This window comes from Gossypium hirsutum, chromosome D05 (assembly GCF_007990345.1).
Source record: "Gossypium hirsutum isolate 1008001.06 chromosome D05, Gossypium_hirsutum_v2.1, whole genome shotgun sequence".
Classification (NCBI taxonomy): domain Eukaryota; kingdom Viridiplantae; phylum Streptophyta; class Magnoliopsida; order Malvales; family Malvaceae; genus Gossypium; species Gossypium hirsutum.
The window spans coordinates 2,502,081-2,528,379 of record NC_053441.1 but is presented as its reverse complement, the minus strand read 5'-3'; the positions used below and the strand labels follow the sequence as shown (position 1 = coordinate 2,528,379).

Below are 26,299 nucleotides of genomic sequence, written 5' to 3'. Positions count from 1 at the left end.
GAAATAAATGAAATGTATGGACTTGTATGAATACAAGGAAGATTCGGCCTAACTATAGTGTTGTGAGATTTTGTGTATTTTGTGTTTTATGCAATAGGGACTAAATTGCAAAAAGTGTAAAATGTCTGGGGCAAAATGGTAATTTGCCCATTTAAGTGTTTTTGGATAAAATTGAATGATTTGATGAATAAAAGGGTTAAATTTGACTATGTTTAGATCAAGGAACGAAGAAAACGAATTTGGATCGGGGGAAATCGAAGGTAATCGAATAGTCGATCGTGTTTGCTGATATCCGAGGTAAGTCTATTAGCAACTAAAAGTTATTAAGTTAATATTTATACATGCATACTAATTTTATCTTATGATTGAGCTATAATTTAAAGTATAATAGTTGAATAAACTTTGGACTATAGATATTGTATATAACATGTTCGAATATACAAGTATGATCTTGTATAAATTATTGGATTAATCAAAGGTATGTATAAGATATAGGTATATATATATATATGGATTGAATGATTATATAAGTATGTATATATATATATATAAAGTCGAATAAGCATGCAAATATACATGTATGTGTTGTGTATTGAATTTAGTTATGTCATTATATAAGTATGCGAGGATTGATTGTGCATTTATATATGTACAAGTTTTTGTTTTGAAATTGAGTATGAAATTATACATTCATATGGTAGATTCGAATATGTATAAATGCACATGTATAAATTCTTGAATCGAAATTTGGTATGGAATTATATATGTATGTGAAGGTTTCGATTTTGTATGTATATTCACGTAAAAGTTTTTGAATGGTAGTGAAGATATGAAATTGTTAGTTTGAATTATTATAAAGTGATTGAATATAATACAGACGTTACGTCTAGCAGGCTTAATGCCGGTGAAGTAATTCAGACTTTAAGTCTAGCAGGCTAAATGCCGGTGATACATTTCAGACTTTAAGTCTAGCAGGCTTAATGCCGGTGATACATTTCAGACTATATGTCTAGCAGGCTAAGTGCCGGTGTACTGAATCAGGCTTTAAGCCTAGCAGGCAAAATGCCGGTGAATCTGTTTAAATTGTGTTAGAATATGCAATGGATATATCTATGATTTGTGATTATATGAAATCGATGAATACATATGTACATTAGATATATGTGATTGCTGAATTTATAAATGCATATGGTGATATGTGGTAGTTAAACATTTATATGTTGAGCCTATGTATTTGATAATTAATCATGTATGCATTTGAGATATATATATATATGTGTGTATTTCGAATGTATGTGTTACCTAGGTATTCAGGTATAAATTCATAATGAGTATATTTATATACAAACAAATATAAGATGTGATTGATGTATATATATTTGTGTTAGATTTGAATTGATTTAGAACATACCATGAGTGTACATATACAATCGGTTTGATATGTATATAATATGTATATATATGCTCGGTGGTATACATTCAATTGTAATGTTGTTTTGTATAATATATATATTAAACTGAATTCATCCGACAGGTATACATATCTGACTATAAATGAAATGGTCTGAGTAGAATAATGTATGAATGTTAGTTGGTTGTGTTAGTTGAAATTTCAGTAGAATAGATTAAAAAGGTTATAATAATTATGTGTTTATAATTATACATTTAGTTATGCTAGAGACGTACTAAGCTATAAAAGCTTACTTCGTTTGCTTTCGTTCATTCGTTTTTATAGATTTGGAGACGCGTTACGAGCTCGGGGATCATCAGCACAGTCCATCACACTATCGACTTCTTTTGGTATTTTGTTAAATATTTGAACTCGATCTTATGGCATGTATAGGCTTGATAATGTTTTGGTTAGTTTTGAATCCTATTGTGTAAATAGCAATGGGAAAAGAGTTTAGTTTCCATGCTTGAATTTGATTATATATGTTCATGAATTGGACTTGCATTTGGAATTAGATATTAAAGTTATGTTTATGTGAGCTTGGTTTCGTAATGCCTCGTAACCCTGATTCGGCGACGGAGTCGGGTTAGGGGTGTTACAAAAAGTATAAAGTCCCTTATTTCTAATAGTAGGAAAAATGTCCGTGAGTATGTACACTCGTCAAATTTGATAAACATCTCATCTATAGAGGCTAAGAGGAACAGTTTGTTACTCTTGAAATTCCTTCGAATTTTCCGCAAGAATGGAGTCGGCATGGATATTCTCATATCCATTTTGGTGCGGTTAAAATAGCCTTCAACTATCAAGGAACTGCTGGGAAACCAGTTGTTTCCAGAATTGCTCTCATTGATTCTAGATACAAAAAATACCAGGATGCTTGCATTGGTACAGTGGAAGTAACACTAAGCTCAGGAATGGCCATGGTGACGTTATTCCCAAATTTCACCATGTCTTTACAAGATCCCAATCTCCTTGATGCTCTAAAAGTCTAGATCCAGATCATTAGAGCAGAGATGGTGGAATCAGCAGTAACGACGACTTTGTATTACCAGATTGTATACAGAGTTCAAGATCATGCTTTTAAGTTATCAAATCAATGATCTGAGGATTCTCTTCTCATTTCAGTCAATACTAGAGAAGAACCTCATTGCGTACATGTGCCAAAACAGATCCCAAAACAAAATTTGCTCAAGCTCTTGCCAGAAAAATGGGTTACTAATTATGAACAGATCCACCAGCATGACCAGCCGATCCGCTCCACAAAAAGTCAGATCATCACCATATCTGATGGGATGAGTGAGATAAAATTTGATTGTAGCCATCTAAAGCAACTTCCTACTCCGCTAGTATTTTCCACACAGATGATGTTACAACCCCTAGAGCCTGACAACATAGTTCCAGGGCCAGAAACACCTCTTATACAGAGCTTTAAGTCTGATGGAAAGCCTGCATATTTTTTCAAAGATCCCAATACAGGACATTGTCCTTGGGACATTAATTGTTCTTATGAAGGATGACAAGATTCTGTTTTTGAAGATCTTAAGAAGAGATCAGACGATCCCGTAGGAACAAAAGCCGCAAGAAATCAAGCCAATCAGAATTTTACAAAAGATGAATGGATGGAGATCTAAATATTGGTCCGTTAGGAGAAGATAATTGCAAATTTGTCTATCTTGTAGACTATTCTGCCCAAATACCAAAGCCACAATCTTCAAAAATCTAGGATCAATCTCCTCCAGACCTACCTCAGCCACCCAAGGAAGATCCAAAAAACCAGCAATGGTTGCTAAAGCCTTTAAAGCAGCCATGTTACAAAAGGATTAACAAATGGGTCAAAAAGCATAATCAACTCCAAAAGTGTGCCCAAGAAGAGAAGATTGTTATCCCTCTAGAACTAAAGATTCCGGAGGTACATATGTATGAAAGAACATCTTCCTATGAACAGGATTTCCCCCATTAGAAGAATTCTAAAAATTCCTTCTAAGCTACAAGCAGATGCAGAAGGCCGGCAAGTAAAAATAGCAGCAGCAGAAGCCACACTAAACTGGCAAACAGAAAACGCCCTGGACCAAAATACTGCCTTAAAAGAGATAGACCAGAAGGTCAATAAAATTGACTCGAAGGTATCAAAAATTGGGGGAAAACTGACAAAAATACAGAGATGATCAAAGATTTAATTAGTGTTTTTAAAAAGAGACTAAAAGAAGTTGTCACTGAAAGAACAACACTAGGACAAGACTTTTTCTCTCACATGGCTCAGAGAGAAAGAGATCCAAAACTTGAAGAATCATATCAAGACTCTAGAAGAGACAGGGAAATTACCAGTACCACAGCCTGCAAAAAATGGTATTGAATTATTTCTCTCTATCAGACAACTTGATAAACCAAGATCATCCGGAAATGTGAAGATAGAGTTTCCTCTACCAGAAGAAAACAAAAAGCCAAGTGCTTATGATCTGTTCTTACAACTAAAAAAAGAAAAAGAAGCGGAAAAGAAAAGGGTAGCAAAAAGCCCGAGGAAAAAGAACAGTGAGAAAAGAAGAAGAAAGTCCCCCTCATTTCCACCCAGACAAGTGTCAAAATCATTGATGATCCAGAAAGAAAATCATTCTTGTAAAAATCCCTTAACAGAATTTTTAAGGGATTATAACCAGAGGTCACTCCCGAAGATAGATGTTTTAGAAAAAACAAAAGAATCCCCTTTACAACAGCCAGCTTCCCCAGAATCAACCTCAGTCTCAAAAGATTCAGAGATATCAACAACATGTTCTGAGGAAGAACCAGAAATAATGCCTATTGTCAAACCAGAGGTCATGATCGATGAAATGTAAAAGATGAAGCCACTAAAACAGGAGAACCCTTAATTGCACGATCCACACCCCATGTCTCAGCAAGCAAGACAGTGTTCACTTTAGATGATAGTCCAACCAACAAATGGCTAGAAAGACTACATGAATTTCATGCCTGGCTTGAAACCAGAAGGTTAACAGAAGAGGGCCATTATAACATCCTACTGGAATTTGTGTCACGATTCACAAGGATGTTAAAAGATTGGTGGAATTCCATCTGTCAAGCTGACCAGATGCAATTCTTGGTGTTGGCAGATTTATCCAAAGCAATTAGGATTATCCATACCCATTTTATTGAAAATCCTGATGATCTGTTAACCCTTAAGAGGAGAGAATTTTTCAAAAGAAGATGTTGTTCCTATAAGAAGAAAGATTTGTCTAAGCATTTTCATGCTATGACAAAACTTTTCTGTGCTCTTGGATTGGATTTCAGTCTAAAGTAAACAGTTGTTGCATCTATTCCAGATCCATTACAAGTAGCCATCAACCAGAATCTCTACAGGCAAAACAGAAACATTATCAGTCTAACCATGGGAGAAATCCAGCAAGAAACGTATATTGCTTTGGAAGACTTATGCAGCAGAAGGAAAGTCTTCAAAGACTATCTCCATGGAGACAAAAGATTAGACAAAGCCTGTGATGATTCGCATCTCAAGATCAAATGCGAAAATGACAAGTCATGCTATTGTCCTACTAAAAAGAAAAAACATTTCAGAAAGATGAAGAAATTCTCTCCAAGACCCTTAAAAAAAGATACAAATGGAAATATCTCAAAAGAAAAAGGTCCTCCAAACAAGTCAAATCCACCCGATGCTATATTTGCAATCAGAAATGACATTTTGAAAAATCATGTCCAAATAATAAGAAGGGTGCAAAGATAATCCAATAGAAGCTGCAAAAATCGGGAATCCAAATTTGTGAAGAGGATGATATTGAATCAATATTCTCCATTGATGATGAACCCAGTGAACAGTCGCTATGTGCAATTCAGAGCATTGAGCTCAGTGACTCTGAGTCATCAACATCAGAATTATTTATGGTTCAACTAAAGTCAATCCATTCTCTACTATTAAAATCTCAAAGTCTTTCCCAGATTCCCATACCACATGTTCCAGTCTCAATCTACTTAGAAAAATATGGCAAGCCGATCACTATTATTGCCTTCATTGACACTGGAGCAACAGAAACAATCTTGAATCCTGAAGCTTTACCAGCAGAATGGTGGGAACCTTATACCAGATACTTTCAGTCAGTAACAAACAAAGTTTTTGCGACACACTTGAAAAGCAAACCTATCAGAATCTAGTTTTTCCCTGGATGTTCAGTCATTACTACAGTCCTTGGATCAAACCTTCCAGGAAAAGATCTCATTGTTGGTTTTGATCTTTACACCAAAGTTAGACAATTGAGGATTCTATCAGAAGGGATAAAGTTTAAACAAATGTTTAAACCTTTTGTCCAAACCCCAAGCTATTCTCAATTGATGTAGTGAAAATCTAACAGATAGTAGAAGAATTAAAAGAAAGATCTTGTGCTGAATCTCATTCGGACTTTTTGAAAAAATGCAAAAATCCTTTATGGAAAAACTCTGAATTTTTCATTAAACTGCCATTCAAGAATAATGAAGATATCAACCTCACAAAAGTCAGTCATATAGGCATGAATCCAGAACATCTCAGACTAGCAGAAGAAGACTGACAACAGTTACTGGATCAAGGGTTGATAGAGGCCTCATATTCACAATGGGCTTGTGAAGCATTTTATGTCAACAAAAGATCAGAACAAGCTAGAGGAAAGTTAAGACTGGTAATTAATTATTAGCCTCTTAACTATTTTCTTCAAGATGATAAATTTCCTTTGCCCAACAGAAATACTTTATTCTCAGGCCTTGCAAAAGCCCGAGTGTTTTCCAAGTTCGACCTAAATGCAGGTTTTTGGCAATTAGGGATAAGCCCGGAAGACAGGCCCAAAACGGGATTTTGTATCCCAAACAATCAATGGACATTGATGCCTTTGGGGCTTAAAATAGCCCCATCACTATTCCAGAAAGCCATGATAAAGATTTTCCAACCCATTATGGATAAGGCCCTGGTCTACATAGACGATATTCTCCTTTACAGTCTAGATCAGGAAAGCCATGCAGCTCTCCTTGAAGAATTTCAAGAAATCATCTTCAAATATGGAATCATGCTCTCTGAAAGGAAGATGCAGACTGATAAAAAAGAAATAGAATTCCTTGGTATGATCATCAAAGAAGGGAGATATCAACCCTATATTTTTAATTTTGTGGGGTTGGGTTAATAAAATTGGCTCTAACTTGTCACTAATTGTTTTTGAATCTTCCTTTTATATCGGAGAAAACTGTTGATGCTTGATAGTACCGTCACCCATTTACAGGAATATGATTACCAATTTACTTTTGGGTTTTAAAAGAAATAATATCAAATTTTATTTTATGAAAATTAATAATTAAATGACATTTTACACATCAATTGATTATTATTTTTATTCATGTGTATTTTTTATTGAATAAAATTGTAAAAAATATGTTTGAGAACTAAATTGGTAAAACTTGTAAAAGTGAAAGTTTAAATTTATTAAATTATTTTAAAATAGGTCCAAATTAATAGAATGTATAATTGTTGAGGACTAAAAGTATTATAATACCAATTAAAAATACCATGTAATCTTTTTGTTAACAATTTATCGGAAGTTGATCAAAATAAAATCAAAAGATAACATTAGTGATGAAATTGAATATTTTTATAGTTTAGTAATCAAAATAAAAACATACTAATAATCGGATGACTAATCGTAAAATTTATCCTATTTTAAGGATGGTTTGCCTTTTCATATATTTTATTTTATAAAAATAAAAAAATACAAAAATTTGAACTTGAGAAATTATGATTTATGACATCTCTACTTAGTCATTTATCTAAAGCCTATTCTTTTATATAAATTCTTTTATGAATATATTTATTAACTAATTACATTTTCACCTATTTCAATATTGTAAAATAATCTAATATATATTTTAAATTTCGATAATTATAAGAAATGCTAAAAAAAAATAATTTCTCCACTGACCTGTTTGATTAAAAACTTTGTTACATATATTATTTTTAAAATAAAAACATGAATAACTTGTAAAACAATTATCTATTTAGTTGAGAATTATCAACGATATTTTTAATAAATTTATAAAATGCGAAAAGTTAACCACTAAATTTCTTTTCGAGAATGCCCTAAAAACTAAAAAATTATTCCTATAATAAAATATATAAAAAATTTATATATTTAAACGTAAAAATAATTAACCATTATAATATAATACTTTTTGTACAATATTATATAATATAAGGTAAATTACATCAACAGTCACTCAATTTTAAACTATTTGACAAAACAATCACTCAAGTTTTAATTTAACTACTCAATTTTAAAAAAATAATAAAATAATCATCATTAACTATTTTCCGTTATATATGTAACAGAGATACAATTTCCCGTTACGGACTTCCATTTTCTATCCCCCTCTCCCTCTTCCCCACCATCCCTCCTCCTCCTCTGATTCTTTCCCTCTCCCCTAGCAGTAAAATTGCCTAAAACATTGGTTTGCAATCTGCTCTCTAACAAAAGCCTGCCATCACTTGGAAAATTGGGTCAGACCCTCTTGGGGTTAAATCTACAACAATGCAAGGCAATCAGTACTTCAGTAGTGGTGCAGTTGACCTAGTAGAGCAGCTATGGAGGTGTGATATCCTTTTCTAAACGAAGTTGCAATATAGGATTATCAACAACTCGAGTTTTGACCCTTCGAGAAGCTTCAGAATAGCCTTTGTTAGTATTAGCAGTTTGTGTAGTTTTTGGGTCCATTAGCTATGGGTCTTCCATTGTCCGATACTCAGACACCTTTTCTAGGGAATACGGCCATTCTCTTTTTTTTTTTGCAGGTCTCTTTACATCAGAGATCTGTTACCAGGTTTTGAATCCCAATAATGGGTGTTGGTCTCTTCATTGCTGGAGTTCATTGAGAATATAGTCGCTGCTAGGTTCTGGATTTTAGGGAATCTTTTCTTCCTTCCTCGTAAAGGTTTTAGTCTGCTGGGTTTCTGGTGCTTTTGCTTAGCAATGTTCATTTTTGCTTGGGCTAAGCTTTTTGTTATTTGTCACTGTCTTTCATCCATCATAGTTGGTTTTACCGAGTCTCCCATGTTTTTGAACTCAAATGTTCTACACGTGATGGTCTCTTTTTCTTTTCTTACAGTGGGAGAGAGGGAAAGAATCAGAGTAGGGGAAGAGGGTTAGCAAATGGACGGTGAGGGAGAGGAAAAGAATCAGAGTAGGAGGAGGGATGGTGGGGGAGAGGTAGAGAGAATCAGACTAGGGGGGAGGGATGGTGAGGAAGAAGGGGATGGAAAATGGAAGTCTGTAACGAAAATGGTACCTCCATTACCTCTGTAACGGAAAATATTAGTGTGGACTGTTTTGTTACTTTTCAAAAGTTGAGTCACTGAATTAAAACTTGAGAAACTGTTTCGTCAACTAACTTAAAATTGAGTGAGTATTGGTGTAATTTACCCTATAATATAATATTATTTCACTACTTAAATTAACCCAACAAAAATATTAATTCTTTATCTCTCTTTTATTTCTATCGAAATCTGTTAAATAAAAATCCCCTCCCCCTTCTTTCGTCGAAGAAATCCAGAGATCTTTCAATCTCTTAATTTCACAGGTGGGAACTTTTCTCACCTTCTGATTTAAACGCTTATATTTAATTGCTTGAATATTTTTCTTCTTCTTCTTCTGTTTTCAACTGATGGATTATGTTTCTTTTTTGTCTGATCACATTGGCGGTTGTTGTTAAACTGAAGATCGGGGGTTCAATCTCGGGGAATTCACCATGTTTAACCGGCTTTTAGGAAAACCCAAACAGGAACCAAATGCTCTAACCTCATTAGATAAATTACACGAGGTATATGCTAATTTTTATTATTATTGGGAATTCAGTTATTTTCTTTGGATTTATTTTGCGTTCTGCAAATGATTGAATTTGAAAACTGTCTTTTGTGCTATATCTCGAAACGTGAATTTCAATATTGGAATTTAGATTTCATTTGTTGTATAAATTGTGGTCATGTATAAACAGTAATATAAATATAGATTACATCATGTGTGAATTAATTAAGATTAAATGTGTCATGCAATTGAATAGGCGTTCAAAAAATGTGTAATTTGAACAATATTCATGAATGTTATTTATATTTTTTCTGTTACTCAATTACACTATCTTCAAAATCCAAATCAATTGCTTGAAGTCCAAGTTTCCAAACACAATCCTAGTGGATTCGGTGCTTTGAAGTTTAGCAGCCATGATTGGTTTGAACTCTTAAATTTTTGCAGTAAAGTAAGTAGTTTTCTAAACATGAATATAGTACATATTAGTATCACCGAATGTAAGTATTAAAAGAAATTTGTGTGTGTGTGTGTGTGTGTGTACATATTCCTTGTTGATCTCACTGAAATTTGACAGCATGATGGAGATTGATGTTTTTATAGGAATTTTGTCAATGTTGTGCTGCGAACTGAAAATGGGACTCTTTATTTGTTTCCACTGATTAATTTACATTGTTTTTCTTCTACCTTTTGCCTAACTGAAGACTATATTGGTCTCCATCATGTAGACCCTTGAAATGCTAGAGAAAAAGGAAAAAGTACTTCTGAAGAAGGCTTCTGCAGAGGTTGAAAAGGCCAAGGAATTCACCAAAGCGAAAAACAAGAGAGGTATAGTTGCAATATATGCAGAAATATATATAAAGTTTCAGTGGAACTGGCTGACTTTTGATTTTGTGAATCATAGTAGCTTTCATGTTTGGTTTCTTGATGTGTCAAAAGACAAAAAACTGTCTTGCAGCTTACCATGTGATGGCTTCTAGCTTACTTATGTTGGAGTTTCATGAGTAACATTCATATTTTGTTAGCACTTATATTAGAAATTTGCTGGGTTTTTTTTCTTTTTCTTTCTGTAAATAGTTCTCCTCCCCCACTAGTTTCTATTCATTTCAATTTCCAAAAGAAAGGACAGAACACATTAGTGTAAAGATGCTCCAAAAGAGGTGGAAAAAAATTAATTCGCTCTAATGTTCCATCTTGTCTCTATAGTCTTTTGTTTTCTTAATATCTGTGATCTTTATGTTCTTCAGACATTTACTGATTTTCTGATGTAGATTATCATTTGTGTGCTTAGATTTAATTCTGATTTTCTAATTTCTAATGTGCTAGTGTCCTTTGCAATTTTGACATTCAAAATTTTGTCTTCATGTAGAAATAAGTTAAAATATTTTAGCTATGTATTCTTACATATAATGTGATATATTAATGATTACTTATTTTTAACCCATGTGTGTATTGGTTGCCAAATTTCTATTGTTTGGTCTTAGTACTTATTGGTGCTACTCTTATGCAGCGGCTATACAATGCTTGAAGAGAAAAAGACTATATGAGCAGCAAATTGAACAGCTTGGAAACTTCCAGCTTCGTATTCATGATCAGGTGAGCTTGAATTTGTCCCTAAGAGGCTTTTTTTAGTTGCTACTGTTTCTGTTGAGGCCATAATTATTGCTATAAATCAACTTCTACAGATGATAATGTTAGAAGGTGCTAAAGCCACAACTGAGACTGTAGATGCATTGAGAAGTGGAGCATCTGCAATGAAGGCAATGCAGAAAGCAACGTATGTGATCGATATATTTCTTCTGTTGCATTGTCATTCACCATACTATTGGAGTGTGCTGACTTGCAAATTTATACAATTTAAATTAGCATTTTTGGGCCTCAATGAAGCTCGTGCAGGGAATAATTCTCATTGTTTTACTAAATATATGACATTCTTTACAGGAATATAGATGATGTTGACAAAACAATGGACGAGATCAATGAACAAACCGAAAACATGAAACAGATTCAGGAAGCACTGTCAACTCCCATTGGAGCTGCTGCTGATTTTGATGAGGTTATTACTTTGTGATGCATTCTTTCTTCCGCTTTTCCTGCTATTGTCTAATGTTGATGAATACCATGTATAGCATTTATACACAGCTAAAATGGTAAGAACTTTGATGCTGTAGGATGAACTGGAAGCGGAACTCGAAGAACTTGAAGGTGCTGAGTTGGAAGAACAGCTTCTCCAGCCTGCAACAACTGCTCCTGCTCCTGCAGCTACGGTGCAGGCTCCTGCTGGCAGGCAACCAGCTCATAATGCTCCAAAGCGCACAGCTGAGGAAGATGAACTCGCAGCATTGCAGGCTGAGATGGCACTTTAAGGTAATTCATTCTTAGTTCAGTTTATTCTAGGGAGAATTACAGATGGATCTTATTGACTACTGCTCTGAGAAATGGAGTTCACCATAGCCAGCCATGATGGGGCCATTATTTGATGCTAGTTATTTGACTTTATGATATATTTTTGTTCTTCAGGCGTCTAGTAGAGAACTGGTTTTGTTCATGTTGCAAAACATGAGAGGGAAGCTACCACATTGTATTATTGAATCTTGCCTTTTAAATTTGCATGGCATTAATTGTTCAGAACATTCAATGTACATAAAAAAGATTGCAAGGACTTAAATAAAGGTTGCATTATTTTCTATGAATAATGAGTCTGGGTTTGATGAATGATGACTGGATTTGGGAGGCGTGTCAATGTTAAATCATTTTCTGGTGCCCGCAATTTTTATTGTTTATTATTGAGAAAATGTCAAAATTTTTTGGTAATATTTGATACGTGTATTTTTTTTATTCTAAGTATGCAAAAAAATAGTAATATTTATTTTTTAATATTTTATTACCTCTTTATAGGACAATTGTTGATCATTAATCCTGTTTGTGGAATCTAAAAACTGCATTAATTGATAAATATTTTTTTATATTGATCTTTAGATTCACCAAAACATAATGTTAATGCTGAAGTATATCTATCAAATTTTATAATTTATTAATGAGGAAATGTAAAATTCTCATAAAAGAAAAGTTTGAAAGTTTAATTTTTATGAATATCAGTAACTTAATTGCACTTTTTAGTATTTTATTTTTAAATGTAGTTTTTAAAAAAATTATATTTTTAATTTTCTTTTGTATAGTGCAAGACTCCTAAGGCCAACTCTGGCACTTGTAAACGTTTTTATAGATTAGATAACATAGCTTTGCCGGCAAATAGCTGTAGACAATTTCACAGCTTAATGATTTTATAGATTCGATAACTACTGAAAATTTCTTAATTTGTCATTTAAATACTAGGGGAATGAGCAAAATTAAAGGGTATTGGAAAGAATAAAAGATTGAACTTAATTTGAAGGGAAATTTAATTTTACTTTCACCGAATTTAACATTCTGAGATAAAATTGCATTTAAAAAGCTTTAGGGTTTAATTTTTTATATCCAAATTAATTAAAAATAAACTAAATTGAACTTATGAGTTATAATCAGGCTAAACATTAATATTTCCTAGTTCAATTTGCTGGATAACTCAAACTGAAAGTGTTTAAATTGGGAGATTGGTGAATATTGAATTGATGTTAGAAATAAGATGAAAGAAGACATCAAAGTAACAAAAATGTAGTAACATGTCAGAAAAGGAAATAAAGAAAAAAGAAGTGTAGATAATAATAACTTCTTTTTTTGCTTTGTGACATAATATTCATATTCATTGGATGAAGCTACCAAAATTCATTTATCAATCTTTTGAGCTTAAGATTAGTTTGTAGGGCTAAATTTGTAAATAGACAAAAAAATACACAATTCATCAACTGAGAGTGGTATGTTTCATTTTGAACGATGAGTTTGAACATATATTACATTACAGAAATAAGCTTTTAAATCCAATACCCATACTGTCTTCTGAGGATCCATATGATATTTTATAATAAAAACAGCAACCAAAAGTTGTGCGTAACTTAGAAGCTACTTTTAACATCATTGAATTGAAAACCAATGCAATTATTGTCAGAATTTGCCAGTAAATTTCGTAATCATTTTTCCCAAACTTCCTTTGTTCTTTTGATAAATTTAGTTCAATCCTCAACTCCCATCACCAATGACTATGGAGGGTCTAATGTCTTCATATACCTATAACTATAATGCCACAAACAATTAACAAAATATTAGTCTTTTTTGCAGTTAATATTTGTATGCTATAATTTTTCGTGGTTCATGGAAAAAATTAATTTTGAAGCGGAAGTTCTTGACTAGTATGCGAGTATTTTGAAAATTTTTAAAATTGAGCGTAATTTGTTTTAGAAAAAAACATCAAATAGCTCAAAACAGTCGGCATGAGAGGAATGAAACCATAAAATCATAGTAAAACCCTCAAGCTAACCTAAGATGTCTAAATCAAGCTTTCATTATTATTTAGAAATGGATGGGTCTATATTAATCTAAAACCACAATTTGGCTCAGTTTTTTTGCACATCCAAATTGCCCCAAGTTAAGAGGGACTCCACAAGAACACCTCATCATCATCAAATGAACGTACCATCGTCTTTATCAAAGCAGTTGAATGGGATTTCATGATGTTGTGTGTTGGAAGGGCTAATAATTAAAACTCTCTGCTTCCTCTTTTCATAGATGTTCCTTTTTACACTTCAATAATACCCCACCACCACCATGTGACCATCTTAACTGGTAAAAAGAAAAAACTGGGCTACTCCTCAAAACTCTAGATTAATTCAAAAAAAAGGAAACAAACAATGCTTTGATTGCTTCCCCAACCCAAGGGTGTCACTTTAAGAAAATCATCCAAAACTAACCAGAAAATCCTCATATCGTTCTCCATTTCCATTTCAAGGAACCCATATTTGATGGCGAAGAAAGATTTTGAGTAATTGACTAATTTAACTTTTAGTACACTTCGAACATCGACATTCTTGGAAGTTTTGGGAAGATCAGGGTTTGCGTCATCTTCAATGGCAAAAGTCTTCACCTTTGTTTATTCTAAAACCATCAAACATTTGAATTCCTTTGCATGCAGGACCACAACAAGAACATACAAAGCTAATGGATAATTATAATAATACTAATAAGAATATAACTACTAAACAAAGATTCAGCAACTTGGATGATAAGAATAATAATAATAATTACACTTTAATAAGCACAATATCAAACCATTAATATATATAGGTAGAGAGTAATCCATTGTCTGCTACCTTACGCAAAAGCTCAAGGATCTTGTTTTTGAGTTCTGATCTTCTGAAGTTCATAGAAGATTCCCAACTACGCTTGTAGGAAATAATATTTGATTTTTTATACAAAATCTTCAATTTCGGTTCACCAAATACCACAAAATATATGCCAGATTTCCTTCTCTTCTTCTTCAGAAGCTATTCACAGTGAGAAGAAAACTCAAAAAAGATTCAAATAAAATCAGATAATAATGTAAAATTATATGTTCACTTCGAGCGAGCGAGATCACTTCCAGCTTCCCTTTCCTTTTTACTTCACCAGGTCCGAAACCCAATCCACGTTCGGACCTCCAGAAGACTGAGTCGGGTTAACCCGTTCCAAAGAATTCTCTTTACACAGTTTCTCGAACATCTTTGCACGTAAATCCCTACCGGATTCCACTCTTTCCATCTGTGGCTCTTCTTCGCATGCTTCATCCCAGAAATCCAAGTGCCCAACCGCAGGACGGGTCAAGTTTTGGGTCGGAGTACTAGGCAGGCTACAGAAACTGGGTCGGATTACTGCACCTCTCGGAGACCCGAACGCGGGAGAGCAGCAGCCTACTTGTACGTTCCAAGATGAAGGTAAAGACTTAACTTTGCCGAGTTGCAAGTTCCTCATAGAAGCTACCGCCTCATTAATAGAAGCCGAAGCCAGAGATCGATTCAGCGACTGAGCCATAGGCGAAATAGGTGGTGATGGCTCAGCTCGAGGACTCATCGGAGGAGAACCGGAAAAACTCAGCGTTTTAGCACTGGAAGGTGAACCATCATACGAATCAACAGAGCTGACAACCCTAAGCTGTTCCGGAGTATGAGCAAAGAAACAAACACGACGCCTACAACTAGTCCCATCTTTGCATGGCTGAGTCCGGTAACGAGCTGGGTGAAGCCAGCACTCGAAAACCCCATGAGCGAACTCGCAAGCTTCTCCTTTGCGACAGTTCCCTTTCCTAAAATCAGTACAAGCCGTACCAGAGTAATGATACTTCCTGGGGTCCCTCCGACGAGCTTTCTCACCGGGATGAGCGTACGGACAGTCAGTCCAGTCATGCGCACGGCCACGTCCACATCTCCGTACTTTGAACTCATACATCCGGAAATGATCACAAGAACAAGCATCAACCGGAGAATCCGGGTGGAACGAAAGCTCAGAGTCCGACTCGATATCCAGTTCGTTTGATGGCAAGTAACGCCGTAGCATTCCTAACGCTTCCTGCAAGTAAAACGGCGGGTTACTGTTGTTGTTGAAGTGGTTGCAGGGTGCATTGTAGTTGAGAGGAGAGTGAACCTCAGCCGTTTGATCATCATCAAGGTTAGGCCAAGGTGGAACGTGGACTGTTGGATTAAAACGATGAGTTTCTCCGAGCATCATTTTCTTTCTGTTTTGGGTGGTGTCCAGGGTTTGTGAGATATGTACATAGAAACACCAGCAAGCTTTGGTTGCTTATAATTAGCAGAAGCTGGTAGTATACAGTATGGGTGTTTTAACCATGGTTTGGTTTGTATTAACCGTGGTTGACTAAAAATCTATGAGCTCTTTCTTTTTCCTTTAATATTCCCGCTTTCAACTGCGTAAAAATTATCCAAGTGGCGGTAGTGTTGGAGTCACGGGCTTGTTATCGAAGCATATTTAAAACTAAGTTGTGACGTTGCCACGTTAGGCTATTTGACTACAACGTGGCGTTAGGCATGAGAACACTTGGAAACTGTGCGATGACAGAGCTGTGTGGTGATCGAGGCTTTGGAATTATTAATCCAGCTTGACCCCTAGTGTTGCAAAGGCGGTGGACGGGTGGAGAATTTTTTTTATCGACGAGTTGAACCGATTAAAAATAATTTAAAAATTCAGGTTAAAATTAATCTAAGTCTTTAATTTTATTCTTATTTGTAAAATTAATATTTCTTTCTAATTTTTTCTGTTAAATCTAAAATCGATAATTTAATTGATCTTGTGGGCTTCCTGTTTTAATATACCATTCATCGTCATTTAATTCCACTAACTACTAATTTTATAATTATTTTCCTGTTCAGTAGTAAATCACAAGTTGTTGGGCAATTTTTCCCTTAAATCATGTTCTTTTGTTTTTTTAAAGAAAATCACAAACAATATTAAAATACTCTCACCTATTATTTTACCATTTATGGGACCATCGTTTTTTTTTGTTTTTTTTTTAAATCACAAACAATTTACTTGGTTTATTGACGAACTGTGAAGCATGGGGAGTGGTGAGAAAGGAATGATGTAACAATTTTAGTAGTGCTAGTAACAATCATTTGTTTCAGCCCTTTACCTCAGATGGGGCAATTCAAATGTTACTTTCTAGTTACTAGTTCCATATTTCCCTTTATTTGTCAAAGGGAAAAAAATGTTAAGAGAATCAAAACTATGTTACCTTTGATATGACCCCAATCATCAAATTAGGTTACGATTGACAAAATAATTTGACTAGGCAAGCATGATACTTTGTCGTTTTTAGGTTAATCAAAACACCCCAAAAATATAATGTCAAAAAACTCACTGTTTTTGTAATGAAATTTAAGATTTAAAAAATTAAAAGTTAGTATTTTGCATTTTTTTATTTTTAAATTTTAATTTAATAGTTGACATCGTTAGATATTTTGAAAAAAATTTGATTGCTTTTGAAATTGATGTATTGATTACGAATTTGGTGAAAAATACTTTTAAATTTGAACCAAAAAATAGTAAATTAAATAAAATAACTAAAATAAGAAATATATATTTATATATTAAATTCAAAAGGAGAATAGAAAGAAATTGTACTAAAAAACTCTTATAAACATCAATAACAATCAAAATTAATTTAATAGTTGCTTTAACTTTAAGCAAGATAAATTAATTATTCAACTTTTTTTTTTATAGAAACAAGGGATATAAAGATTTATCTAGAATGGAAAAGATTTGTACGCACATGCACACTATGTTAATAGCTTAATTTTTAGTATGTATAAACTAATTTCATCAGATACTAAAAGGGAATAGGTACATAATATTTACTTGACGAAATTCCAAATATATAAAACAACATTTCTACGGTTCTCTTACTTCTTCTAGATTTTGGACGTCGTCATTCGCAAATTTAACATGGTCACATGTTGAAAACGGACGTGCACGTGGCTTCAAGACAAAAGATGCACATTGGACCTCCTCGTACCAGAATATTACCCCCCGCCCCAATAGTCTCTCTGGGCCAGTTTTTATTTGTACGGATGAAAGATCTCAACGTGTCAGTCTACCAGTATTTGATTTTATTTTTATTCTTGACTTATAAATTTGTAACAGACCGCACGCGTGGCTTATGCTGTCGTTTATTTATTTTTATAAAGAACAAAAAGAATGCGATTTTATCTATGTTTTTTAATCTTCACCGGCCAAAATAATAATAATAATCAACATATAATAACTTTTAAAATACTTTTTTTTTTGGTAAAATTAAAACACTTCACTATGACAGTTTTGCTCCTTCTCGAATGAAGTGTGAAAAGATGTCTTGAAAAGTACAAGTGAACAATTGTGGAAGTGTAATGAGGTATGTTGGATGGATGTCACTTAAATCTAAGTGTCTTGAGAGTATGGTGATTGACGGGCCTCAAATTTACTAATTGAATTGATTCATTGAATGTTAGCTGTGGAAGAAGTTGGAGATTGTTTGATTAGGCGCATTATGATGATTAAAAACACTTTTAACATATACCATCCGGTTAGGCATATAATTAATTAAGATCTCTTCAACTGATTGAGATTGGTCTTTCTTGATGATATCTTTTTAACTTATTTAAGCTTAAGAGATTATTGTTTCCTTTTGTTTCATGCCCCAATGGAATTAAAATTGGAATTTTTAACTCCATGTTTTATCCAATCCACTTCCTCGACCACCACAAAACCCGACTAGATTTAGGCATTTGCACTCTCTAAATTTAAATGGACTATACGACAAACCACTACGTATACTTTGCATGGAGAGAACTGTTGAAAACTAGTTCTATTTAGCTTATTGTACCAGCACTACATGCAAAACTTGAAAAGGCTAAATGGAAAAGAAAAAGGTGAACAAAATCAGAAGAGAAGCCGGGATAAAATCACAAACAATTTGCGGGGATTCTCAAAGAAAATAACCATACTCGATATTGAAAACTGAGCCTTTTTCTATGTTTTCTCCAACAGCTGAACTGGAGTCAGAATGTTAGCCTTGCTTGTCTCAACAATGCAACCATTCATAACCATTTCCTCCAACATGAAATGAGCTTTCTCTAAATGAAACATGATATCGAGCTCACACTGCAAAACAAAAAATACGCAAACAAGACAGAAACAACAATAAGGTTATGCATGGCGAAAAGAGACAGAAAAACATAAATCCAGTAACTTTGAAAGGGTTAGAAAATCAATCCATGGTGAAGAAGCGTACCACGTTGCCAAAATGGCGGTCCATGGTTTCTACCAAGAGATGTATAAATTCCAGAATTGCAAGCTCATTCTACCACATCAAAGACAAGGGAGAATGTAGATAATAAATACAAGTTGGGAACAATATGCAGACTGGAAATCTAAGCTTGAATTTAAGTAAATGCTGGTGTTAGAAACCATGTTATCAAAAATCTTCATTGTTCAAACATCTACGTTTTATGCATACTCAAACATCGTGCATGAACTATAATCCACAAAATCCAAGTGGGGTAGTGTAATTATAAGCCAAGTGTGATAGTTTTCTTGCCCACTAATGTCATATAAAGCCACGGTTCGAACCACAGCAAGGTCAAATACTCACATTTCTTTGGTGGTGACAGGTGAGGCACTCCTTAAACTCTGTGAACCCAATGGACTATCCTCGGAGGTGGGAAACAAAATCTAGGGATATAACTGTGCATATACACCCTAGGCACAACATCTCTACTGTTTGAGGGTCCGAGACCTCCCCTCAACAAAACAATTGCGTTCTAGAAAATTAATCCAAATTAACATTAAGATTTATAAAGGTAGAATGGAACTTACTTCGTCGTTGTCAACTCCAACTAAGAAAAACAGCGAAGCGTATCGCCTATATACAATTTTGTAGTTCCGGTGCTCAACAAATGAACACTGTCACAATTTAACCAAAAACAAATAAATAAATTAGGTATATGAAAAGCGCGGAGTTCTTTAAATGTTTTAAATTCGTTTCAGAAAACAAAATGATGACTGAAAGTGAATTGGAATAGGGCGTAATTCTCAAGCAGCTAGCATTCTGGACTTGAATTTATGGAATCGTAGATTACGAAATTCAAATGGCGAGCAGATAATATTTCTTCTGTTTCAACGTAGATGATATGAAAGACAGGAGGAAGAAGAAAATAGAAAGTAAATTACGGAGAATTTAATGATTATCAGATTAAAAGCGATATCTTTCCTATACATTGTGGAGCTGCAATTTATGGAATGAAGGAAAGAGAGGATGAAGGGGGTGAGGGGATGAATGAAGAACCTGTTGTTCGTTGCGGGCTAAGCACTTGCGGACGATCTCGCCTTCGAGAGCACGGCGTTCTTCGAGGGTAAGCCACTCGTAGTACTGGGCGAGACGAGTCTGCCCTTGCTTGTTCACCATCAATATGAATCTGATCCCCATCTTCTTTCGCTCTTTCAACCTGGATCTGTATCTCTACCCTCTAACCGGAAAAACCCCAGTAGTTTTGTTGTTGGGCTTAATGGGAAAATTGTAGATGAAGACCAAGTAATTCTCCTTTTTTTGTTTTTAGGCAACAAAATTCAATTCTTTATAGATTGCTCCATGTAGCAGAAGGTTTTTTCTTATATATATAAATAGCTTGATGCATATTTATTTTAGGGTACTTGATGAATAATTAGCCAAACTAATCTGGAATCCAATATAATTTTTAAATCACTAATAAACCTTCAAAGGAGAATATCATAACATTTAAATGCATTCAACCCGACAATAGTAATCATACTGATCAATTAATAATTAAGTAATTCGTGTCATTTAAATTAATATTCAGTTGATGTATAAAATCTTTAAAAAAATTATTTATTTTGTTTTATATCATCAAACGTCTGATCCTATAAATATATTTGAGTGCTTGCATTTTCTAAACGACCCCTTTCTCTCTAGAGACTATATACTATAAAAATATTTTTATTCCATTTGCTTGGCTGATTAAATTTGAGTTTAATCATTTTTTATGAAAACAATATTTAAGAAATTGCAAATTGCAAATTTTAACGTTCGAAAAGAAGGCAGAAAGTGTAGATAATAAAGAGAGTGGAGCTGAATTGATAATTAAAAAAATAAAAAAACTTTACATATCATATCGTTCACAATACTATTATTTAATAATTAATAAATCTGATACATATAAAAGTCCATTTCTTTCCTCCTAAATAACAAAGTCCAAGCAAAAGTTCCCTTGGACCAATCCTAATACTACAATACTGTGTTAACCTAAAGCCTCGCCTGCCTGCAGAAAGCATTCACCGCCACATTATCACCTGTTTTCATACCCCATTATATGAATCAGAATACCAGAAATTATAACTTAGATGTAGGTTTTACTTTTGCCCTTGACTTTGCCAATTTGATGGAAACCAGACTGGCAAACATTATTGATTATACAACATAATAATTATGGACTCGTCCACGAACACTAGACAAAGCTGGCTTTTGTAGCTATGGGATATACATGATTAAGTATTAACATTGGTAAAAAAAGAAAAAATTACCGACCTCAGTTGATCATCTCTTTGAAATGAGAGAACCGTCTTCGCCACAATGTCCATTCTCCAACAATTGATTTGATTGCTCTTCATCGCCTGTGTCTTCAGTGGAGTCTTTGAGGCACAAAAAGCTTGGTTGATTCGTTGAAGACAGAAGCCTTGCCCACATCCTATCCGTAATCACAACGCCGTTTCGTTTCTCTATAATTCTCTGCACAGAAATCATCGCAAAATTTTAAGCACTTCACTGATTAATAAAAAAAAAGGAAAAACTTTAGTCCAACCATCTTAACAATTTGTTCTCAATGTTACTGTTGTTAGTGTTTTTCATCAGTTTAGCCATCAAGATACATAGGAAAGTTATTACTCATCATAGTAAATAATTTGATATTTTCAAATTTCAACTTCACGCACTCAAAGCAAAATATTTCAGGATTAACTCACATAGAATGGTATGTATGTCTGCCTGCCATTGACAAGGCCGCTTGTGAAGCCGGTGTACCCTGCCATTGCTCCATGAACAACACTTTGAGCAAGAAGTGTGCAGTAAACATTATCAGATGCATTGCTTGGAATAGCCCGAATCATGTATGTAGGATCTGCCAGAAGACAAAGTACTATTCTCAAAAACTTCTGTCATTAACTAGAAGCTCATAACCACCTTTGGCTAATAGTTATTCTACTGACCTATATACTTGAGGTTTATGGGCATCTTTCTTTGTTTTGAAAAGTAGTCCTGAAAATGACAGGTAAAAATGAAACATTGTACATCATGGCACATGTCATTGAAATGTTCCAAGTTGAATCCATATGGCATACCTTGATCCTCTGCGATATCCATAGCCCCACATCCTGGAGAAGCTTGTTTCCTGAAGCATCTTTCAGCGTCATTGATTGTATGCTCTCAGAAAGCAGCTCCTGTCCAGCACCCTCTGCTATCACGATAACCATATGCCCGTTTTCTTTAAGCCGTTTTTCGATGTATTCAAAAAGTCCTCCTGGTCCTTCCAGATAAAAGGGTGATTCTGGTATCAAGCAGCAATCCACATCTCGGCTTGCAAGAGTAGCATACATTGCAATAAAACCTGCCCATATGTTGAGGTTCAATTGATAAGGTTGTGACTCTCTCACTTCTCGAAATGCAGGGCTAGCACTTCAAAGAAAGACCAAAAGAGAAACTTACCACTGTAGCGACCCATCAACTTCACAAGACCAATTCCATTTTCAATACTGTCAGCTTCAACGTGAGCAGCATTAATGGCACGTTGAGCCTCCTCAACAGCAGTGTCAAAGCCAAAGGACTTATCAATAACCTGTCATGCGCGAATAAGAAACAAAGACTTAAGCTGTGTACTAACAAGATTGCAGTACAACAATATTCTATACAATCCAGTAGGATTACCGGGATGTCGTTATCGATCGTTTTAGGAATCCCAGCAACTGAAACTTTGAGGCCACGCCTCCTAATTTCCTGTAAAACGAATTACAATTTTTTTTTAATATGCATTAATTTTGAATAGAAATGAAACTAAATATTCTATTAAAAGAAATCACCTCAAATATTACAGCTGCCCCTCTCTGAGTTCCATCTCCTCCGATAATGTACACCTGATTTATACCTCGATCTTGAATGCTATCGACAATCTTTGAGGTATCATGACCACCTCGTGATGTCCCAAGAATTGTTCCACCACGTTTATGAATATCGTTGACCACCTTAGGATCTAAATGCACGGTATTTTTAGCATAAAATCCTTTATATCCGCCCTACAAATGCATTTAACCAATTAATTGATAGTACGCCATCATGAAAATAGTAGGTTGTTTCAATTAATAAATACGTTCCATGTAATAACAATTAAAATACTTTTAATTATAGATTTATATTTTACAGAAAAAATATAAAAATATCACTTACATCTATCCCTAAAACTTTCTTCACACCGTACATGTGGTACAAGCCGCATACTATCTCCCTAATCACTGTGTTAAGTCCAGGGCAAAGTCCACCGCATGTCACGATACAGGCATGAACTTCATCAGAGTCAAAATACACCTATCAAACATCCAACCACTATCGTAAATACACAATCCAGCGCATCATCATCCCGTATCTCATTCTTAAAGGAACAAAAAAAAAATTAAAACACATACCCTTTGACGTGGTCCGGCTCGTCGGAAATGTACTCCCCTCGGACCATCCTTGTGAACAACAATCTGTAAACAGAAAATAGAACTTAAAATAAAATATAAACAAAATCTTAGATGAACTTTGCATATATATGAAAGGAGAGGGCCGACCTTTTGAGGAACGGTGTCATCTACATGGACGAAATATTGCCTAGTGAAAAAGGGAAATAAATCCAATTAATACTAATCCGTTAAAATTGCAACAATTGACAAATAAAATTTGTAAAATGGGCAGTGAAAGTGGACTTACTTGACAACAGAGTATGCCGGATTGTCTTGCAACGGATTAGGATATGTCTGTCAGAGGAACAAGGTAATATAAAACCGGAGTAAAAAATATTTGAAGTTGATTAACGCTTAAAAGAAGGGAAGAAAAACAATTAAATCTAATTTTGTAATTGGTTGCCGAACTAAAAAAAGGGAGAATCAGACTGTCAAAAAGGTGAAAGGACAGTTTGTCTTCTTTTTTCTCAATCCTTTTTACCGGTAACGGAGAAACGAGAGCAGAATCAAAGGGAAAACAATGATATGTATAATTATTACACATAGGAAGAGGAAGAAACGATGAAAAGAAAAGCTTACAGGAAGATCAGGGATGTAATCCGACAAGTGAGGAACATCTTCAAGAACATAACCGCCAGGACCGGTCACGATCTTAGGCTTTTGCATATCAGGTGAAGAAGCCGAGTTTGACGAATCCATAACTGCACGTCTCAAACAACTGGAACTCCCGCGACGGTGACGGTGATCGTAACGGAAGCTAACTGCAGTGAACTTTTTTAAATTGAAGATTCCAGCACTCGATGGCACTGAACAGCGTATTTTATTCTTAAAACTAATATTTAAAATATGATTACTATTATAATAACAATAATAGCTCTTTTTCTTATTGTTATTACAATTCAAAGGAATAAATAAACACAACGGGGCGATAACGGAATCCATTCAACGACGGTATATTCGAAGAAAAAAATTAAAAAAGACATTTTTATAGATAGTGAAATCCTGTTGACTAAAAAAAAAAATTCTGGATGACCTTTCTTTTCTTAAATTTTGCCTTTATATAGCAAGAGGGAAGGATGATCTAGAAATACCGGGTTACACTGGTGATTGTTGTTTGGGTCGGGTCAGGGTTTTACGGTTTTCGGGAGTTGGTCCGATTCTAGGATTATGGCGCTATTAGTACAATTTCTCTAACATAAAACCGGCTATCACCGACCACCTGTTTGTCTCTCTTGTACATGCACCTCAAAAAAAAAAACAAAAAAACTTCGGGTATGGAAATTAATATACGGTGATTGGTGATTTTCTTTGGCAGCAAGAATATGGCTTGGAGAGGATGTACAGCCAAAGCTTATTTTAATAGATTTTTAAAATTACTCCTCTAGATTCATTTCCATATACGTGTTTTTTCTTAATTAATTAACTACTTTTATTTTTACTTTTCGTCAATGCATGTTTAGGCTGCTAATGAATATTCTCTTTTCTAAGTCAATATTTCAATTTGTGGTTTCCTTCTTTCAACTCAAATATGTTGAAAACAAAACAATTGAATAAAAAGAATAGAATAATTAATTGACGCTGGATTATTATAATTAAGTACATGCCAATATGCAAATAGACGATTATTGACTAAATAATATTTAATTTACATTAATGTTAAGTAATTATAAGTCAACTGAATTTTTCTAGATGTAAATTTCAAATCAATCCGTTCTTAACTCTTTTTGGACCAATATTTTAATCAAATCTTAATCTAACATTAAAATAAACTTAAAACTACGTTTTGAAGATTAAATAAAAGATTCGAGAAATTAGTTTTATTGTTAACCGAATTTGACATAATTAAAAAGGGAAAGCCATGCGAATGAGATTATTAAATATTCTAGAAAGAGGAGATACGTGGTGGACAGTCGTTTTCCAATGTCGCATGGTGGCATGCCTTTGCCCAATTTCAGACAAAAAAAAAAAAGGGTCGGTCTCATAGGGGTAACGTGACTGACTTGTCAAATTAATAAAATAAAAAACACAAAAATAACTGGGTCCAGTCATCAAACACGGGTTTCGTGGGAGATGATCAAATCAGTTGGAGTGTGGGGACTGCAAAACTTGATTAATTAGATAATTTTTCTACAATAATCCCGAAATGTTTTCTATTATTTTAGGACATGGAAGGGGATATACCTTACTCTATGAAGGATATGCTCTTTTTGTTGCTTGGGTTTGAAATATTTTAGAATCGCTAATTTTGATTTCATCATCAAATCATGAAATAATAAATTATTAGTAAGATTATATTTTAATTATTTAATTTACTAACGAGTTTTAAGTAATTTTTTAAAATTAAATTATCAAAATATAAATTTACTAATTATTTAATAATATTGTGTGCAATTTAAGTTTAGCAAATTAAATATACATACCTCTTAAAAATTGTATATTGGATGGTAGAGTCGAATCTAGCAACTAGTATTGTGGTGAGCAAAACACGCCCAAAACTTTTGAGATGCTACAAGAAAAACAAAAAGAAACTAAATAATAGCAAAAATAATAAAACAAATGAAAATATAAAAGAGTATAAATAGTAAAATTACGAATTTAAATAGAATAAACCTATTTGATAATAAATATAACTTCAGGGTTGTAAGAAATAATAGATATTCTTCTATATCTGATAAGTCCGTAATTTTGTCAATAGAGCAATCCTACAAAGGCATTTCTAAAGTCTAGCACATTGACACTTCTTGAAATCTTAAAAAACCTAACTTTGTTTAGATTAGATTATTCATCCCTCCTTGTAATATAAATCCGATTAACATTCAACTTAAACTATATTAATTTATTTTAGCGATTAGAATAA

General features: G+C 33.9%; 4 protein-coding genes across 5 annotated transcripts; 1 reads left to right on the top strand and 3 right to left on the bottom strand.

Annotated features, from left to right (window-relative positions):
* The first annotated feature begins 7,813 nt into the window (after positions 1 to 7,813).
* Positions 7,814 to 11,954, top strand: LOC107907163 (vacuolar protein sorting-associated protein 32 homolog 2). Its single transcript, XM_016834417.2, has 8 exons — positions 7,814 to 9,040; positions 9,180 to 9,280; positions 9,990 to 10,089; positions 10,772 to 10,857; positions 10,947 to 11,038; positions 11,203 to 11,317; positions 11,433 to 11,628; positions 11,782 to 11,954. Exons 2-7 carry the CDS (start codon positions 9,209 to 9,211, stop codon positions 11,625 to 11,627), a joined length of 660 nt encoding a protein of 219 aa, XP_016689906.1. The 5' UTR covers positions 7,814 to 9,040; positions 9,180 to 9,208; the 3' UTR covers position 11,628; positions 11,782 to 11,954.
* A 2,399-nt stretch (positions 11,955 to 14,353) lies between these two features.
* LOC107907164 (zinc finger CCCH domain-containing protein 20) lies at positions 14,354 to 16,031 on the bottom strand. Its single transcript, XM_016834418.2, has one exon. It carries the CDS (start codon positions 15,892 to 15,894, stop codon positions 14,791 to 14,793), a length of 1,104 nt encoding a protein of 367 aa, XP_016689907.2. The 5' UTR covers positions 15,895 to 16,031; the 3' UTR covers positions 14,354 to 14,790.
* A 2,477-nt stretch (positions 16,032 to 18,508) lies between these two features.
* On the bottom strand, positions 18,509 to 20,302 carry LOC107907165 (AP-4 complex subunit sigma). The gene is made up of 4 exons (XM_016834419.2): positions 20,003 to 20,302; positions 19,534 to 19,620; positions 18,950 to 19,018; positions 18,509 to 18,819 (listed from the first exon to the last, which is right to left on the bottom strand). Exons 1-4 carry the CDS (start codon positions 20,141 to 20,143, stop codon positions 18,688 to 18,690), a joined length of 429 nt encoding a protein of 142 aa, XP_016689908.1. The 5' UTR covers positions 20,144 to 20,302; the 3' UTR covers positions 18,509 to 18,687.
* A 544-nt stretch (positions 20,303 to 20,846) lies between these two features.
* On the bottom strand, positions 20,847 to 25,881 carry LOC107907166 (ATP-dependent 6-phosphofructokinase 3). 2 transcript variants are annotated; one of them, XM_041093109.1, is made up of 14 exons: positions 25,863 to 25,881; positions 24,022 to 24,203; positions 23,690 to 23,736; positions 23,551 to 23,590; positions 23,404 to 23,466; positions 23,168 to 23,305; positions 22,804 to 23,016; positions 22,652 to 22,720; positions 22,433 to 22,562; positions 22,069 to 22,334; positions 21,937 to 21,985; positions 21,694 to 21,848; positions 21,260 to 21,460; positions 20,847 to 21,024 (listed from the first exon to the last, which is right to left on the bottom strand). In XM_041093109.1, the coding sequence occupies exons 2-13, from the start codon at positions 24,139 to 24,141 to the stop codon at positions 21,269 to 21,271; spliced, it is 1,482 nt and encodes a 493-aa protein (XP_040949043.1). In that variant the 5' UTR covers positions 24,142 to 24,203; positions 25,863 to 25,881; the 3' UTR covers positions 20,847 to 21,024; positions 21,260 to 21,268. The 2 variants fall into 2 exon arrangements, with proteins under 2 accessions (XP_040949043.1, XP_016689909.1); XM_016834420.2 differs by lacking the exon at positions 25,863 to 25,881 and having other exon boundaries at positions 24,022 to 24,565.
* Between the last annotated feature and the right edge of the window lie 418 nt (positions 25,882 to 26,299).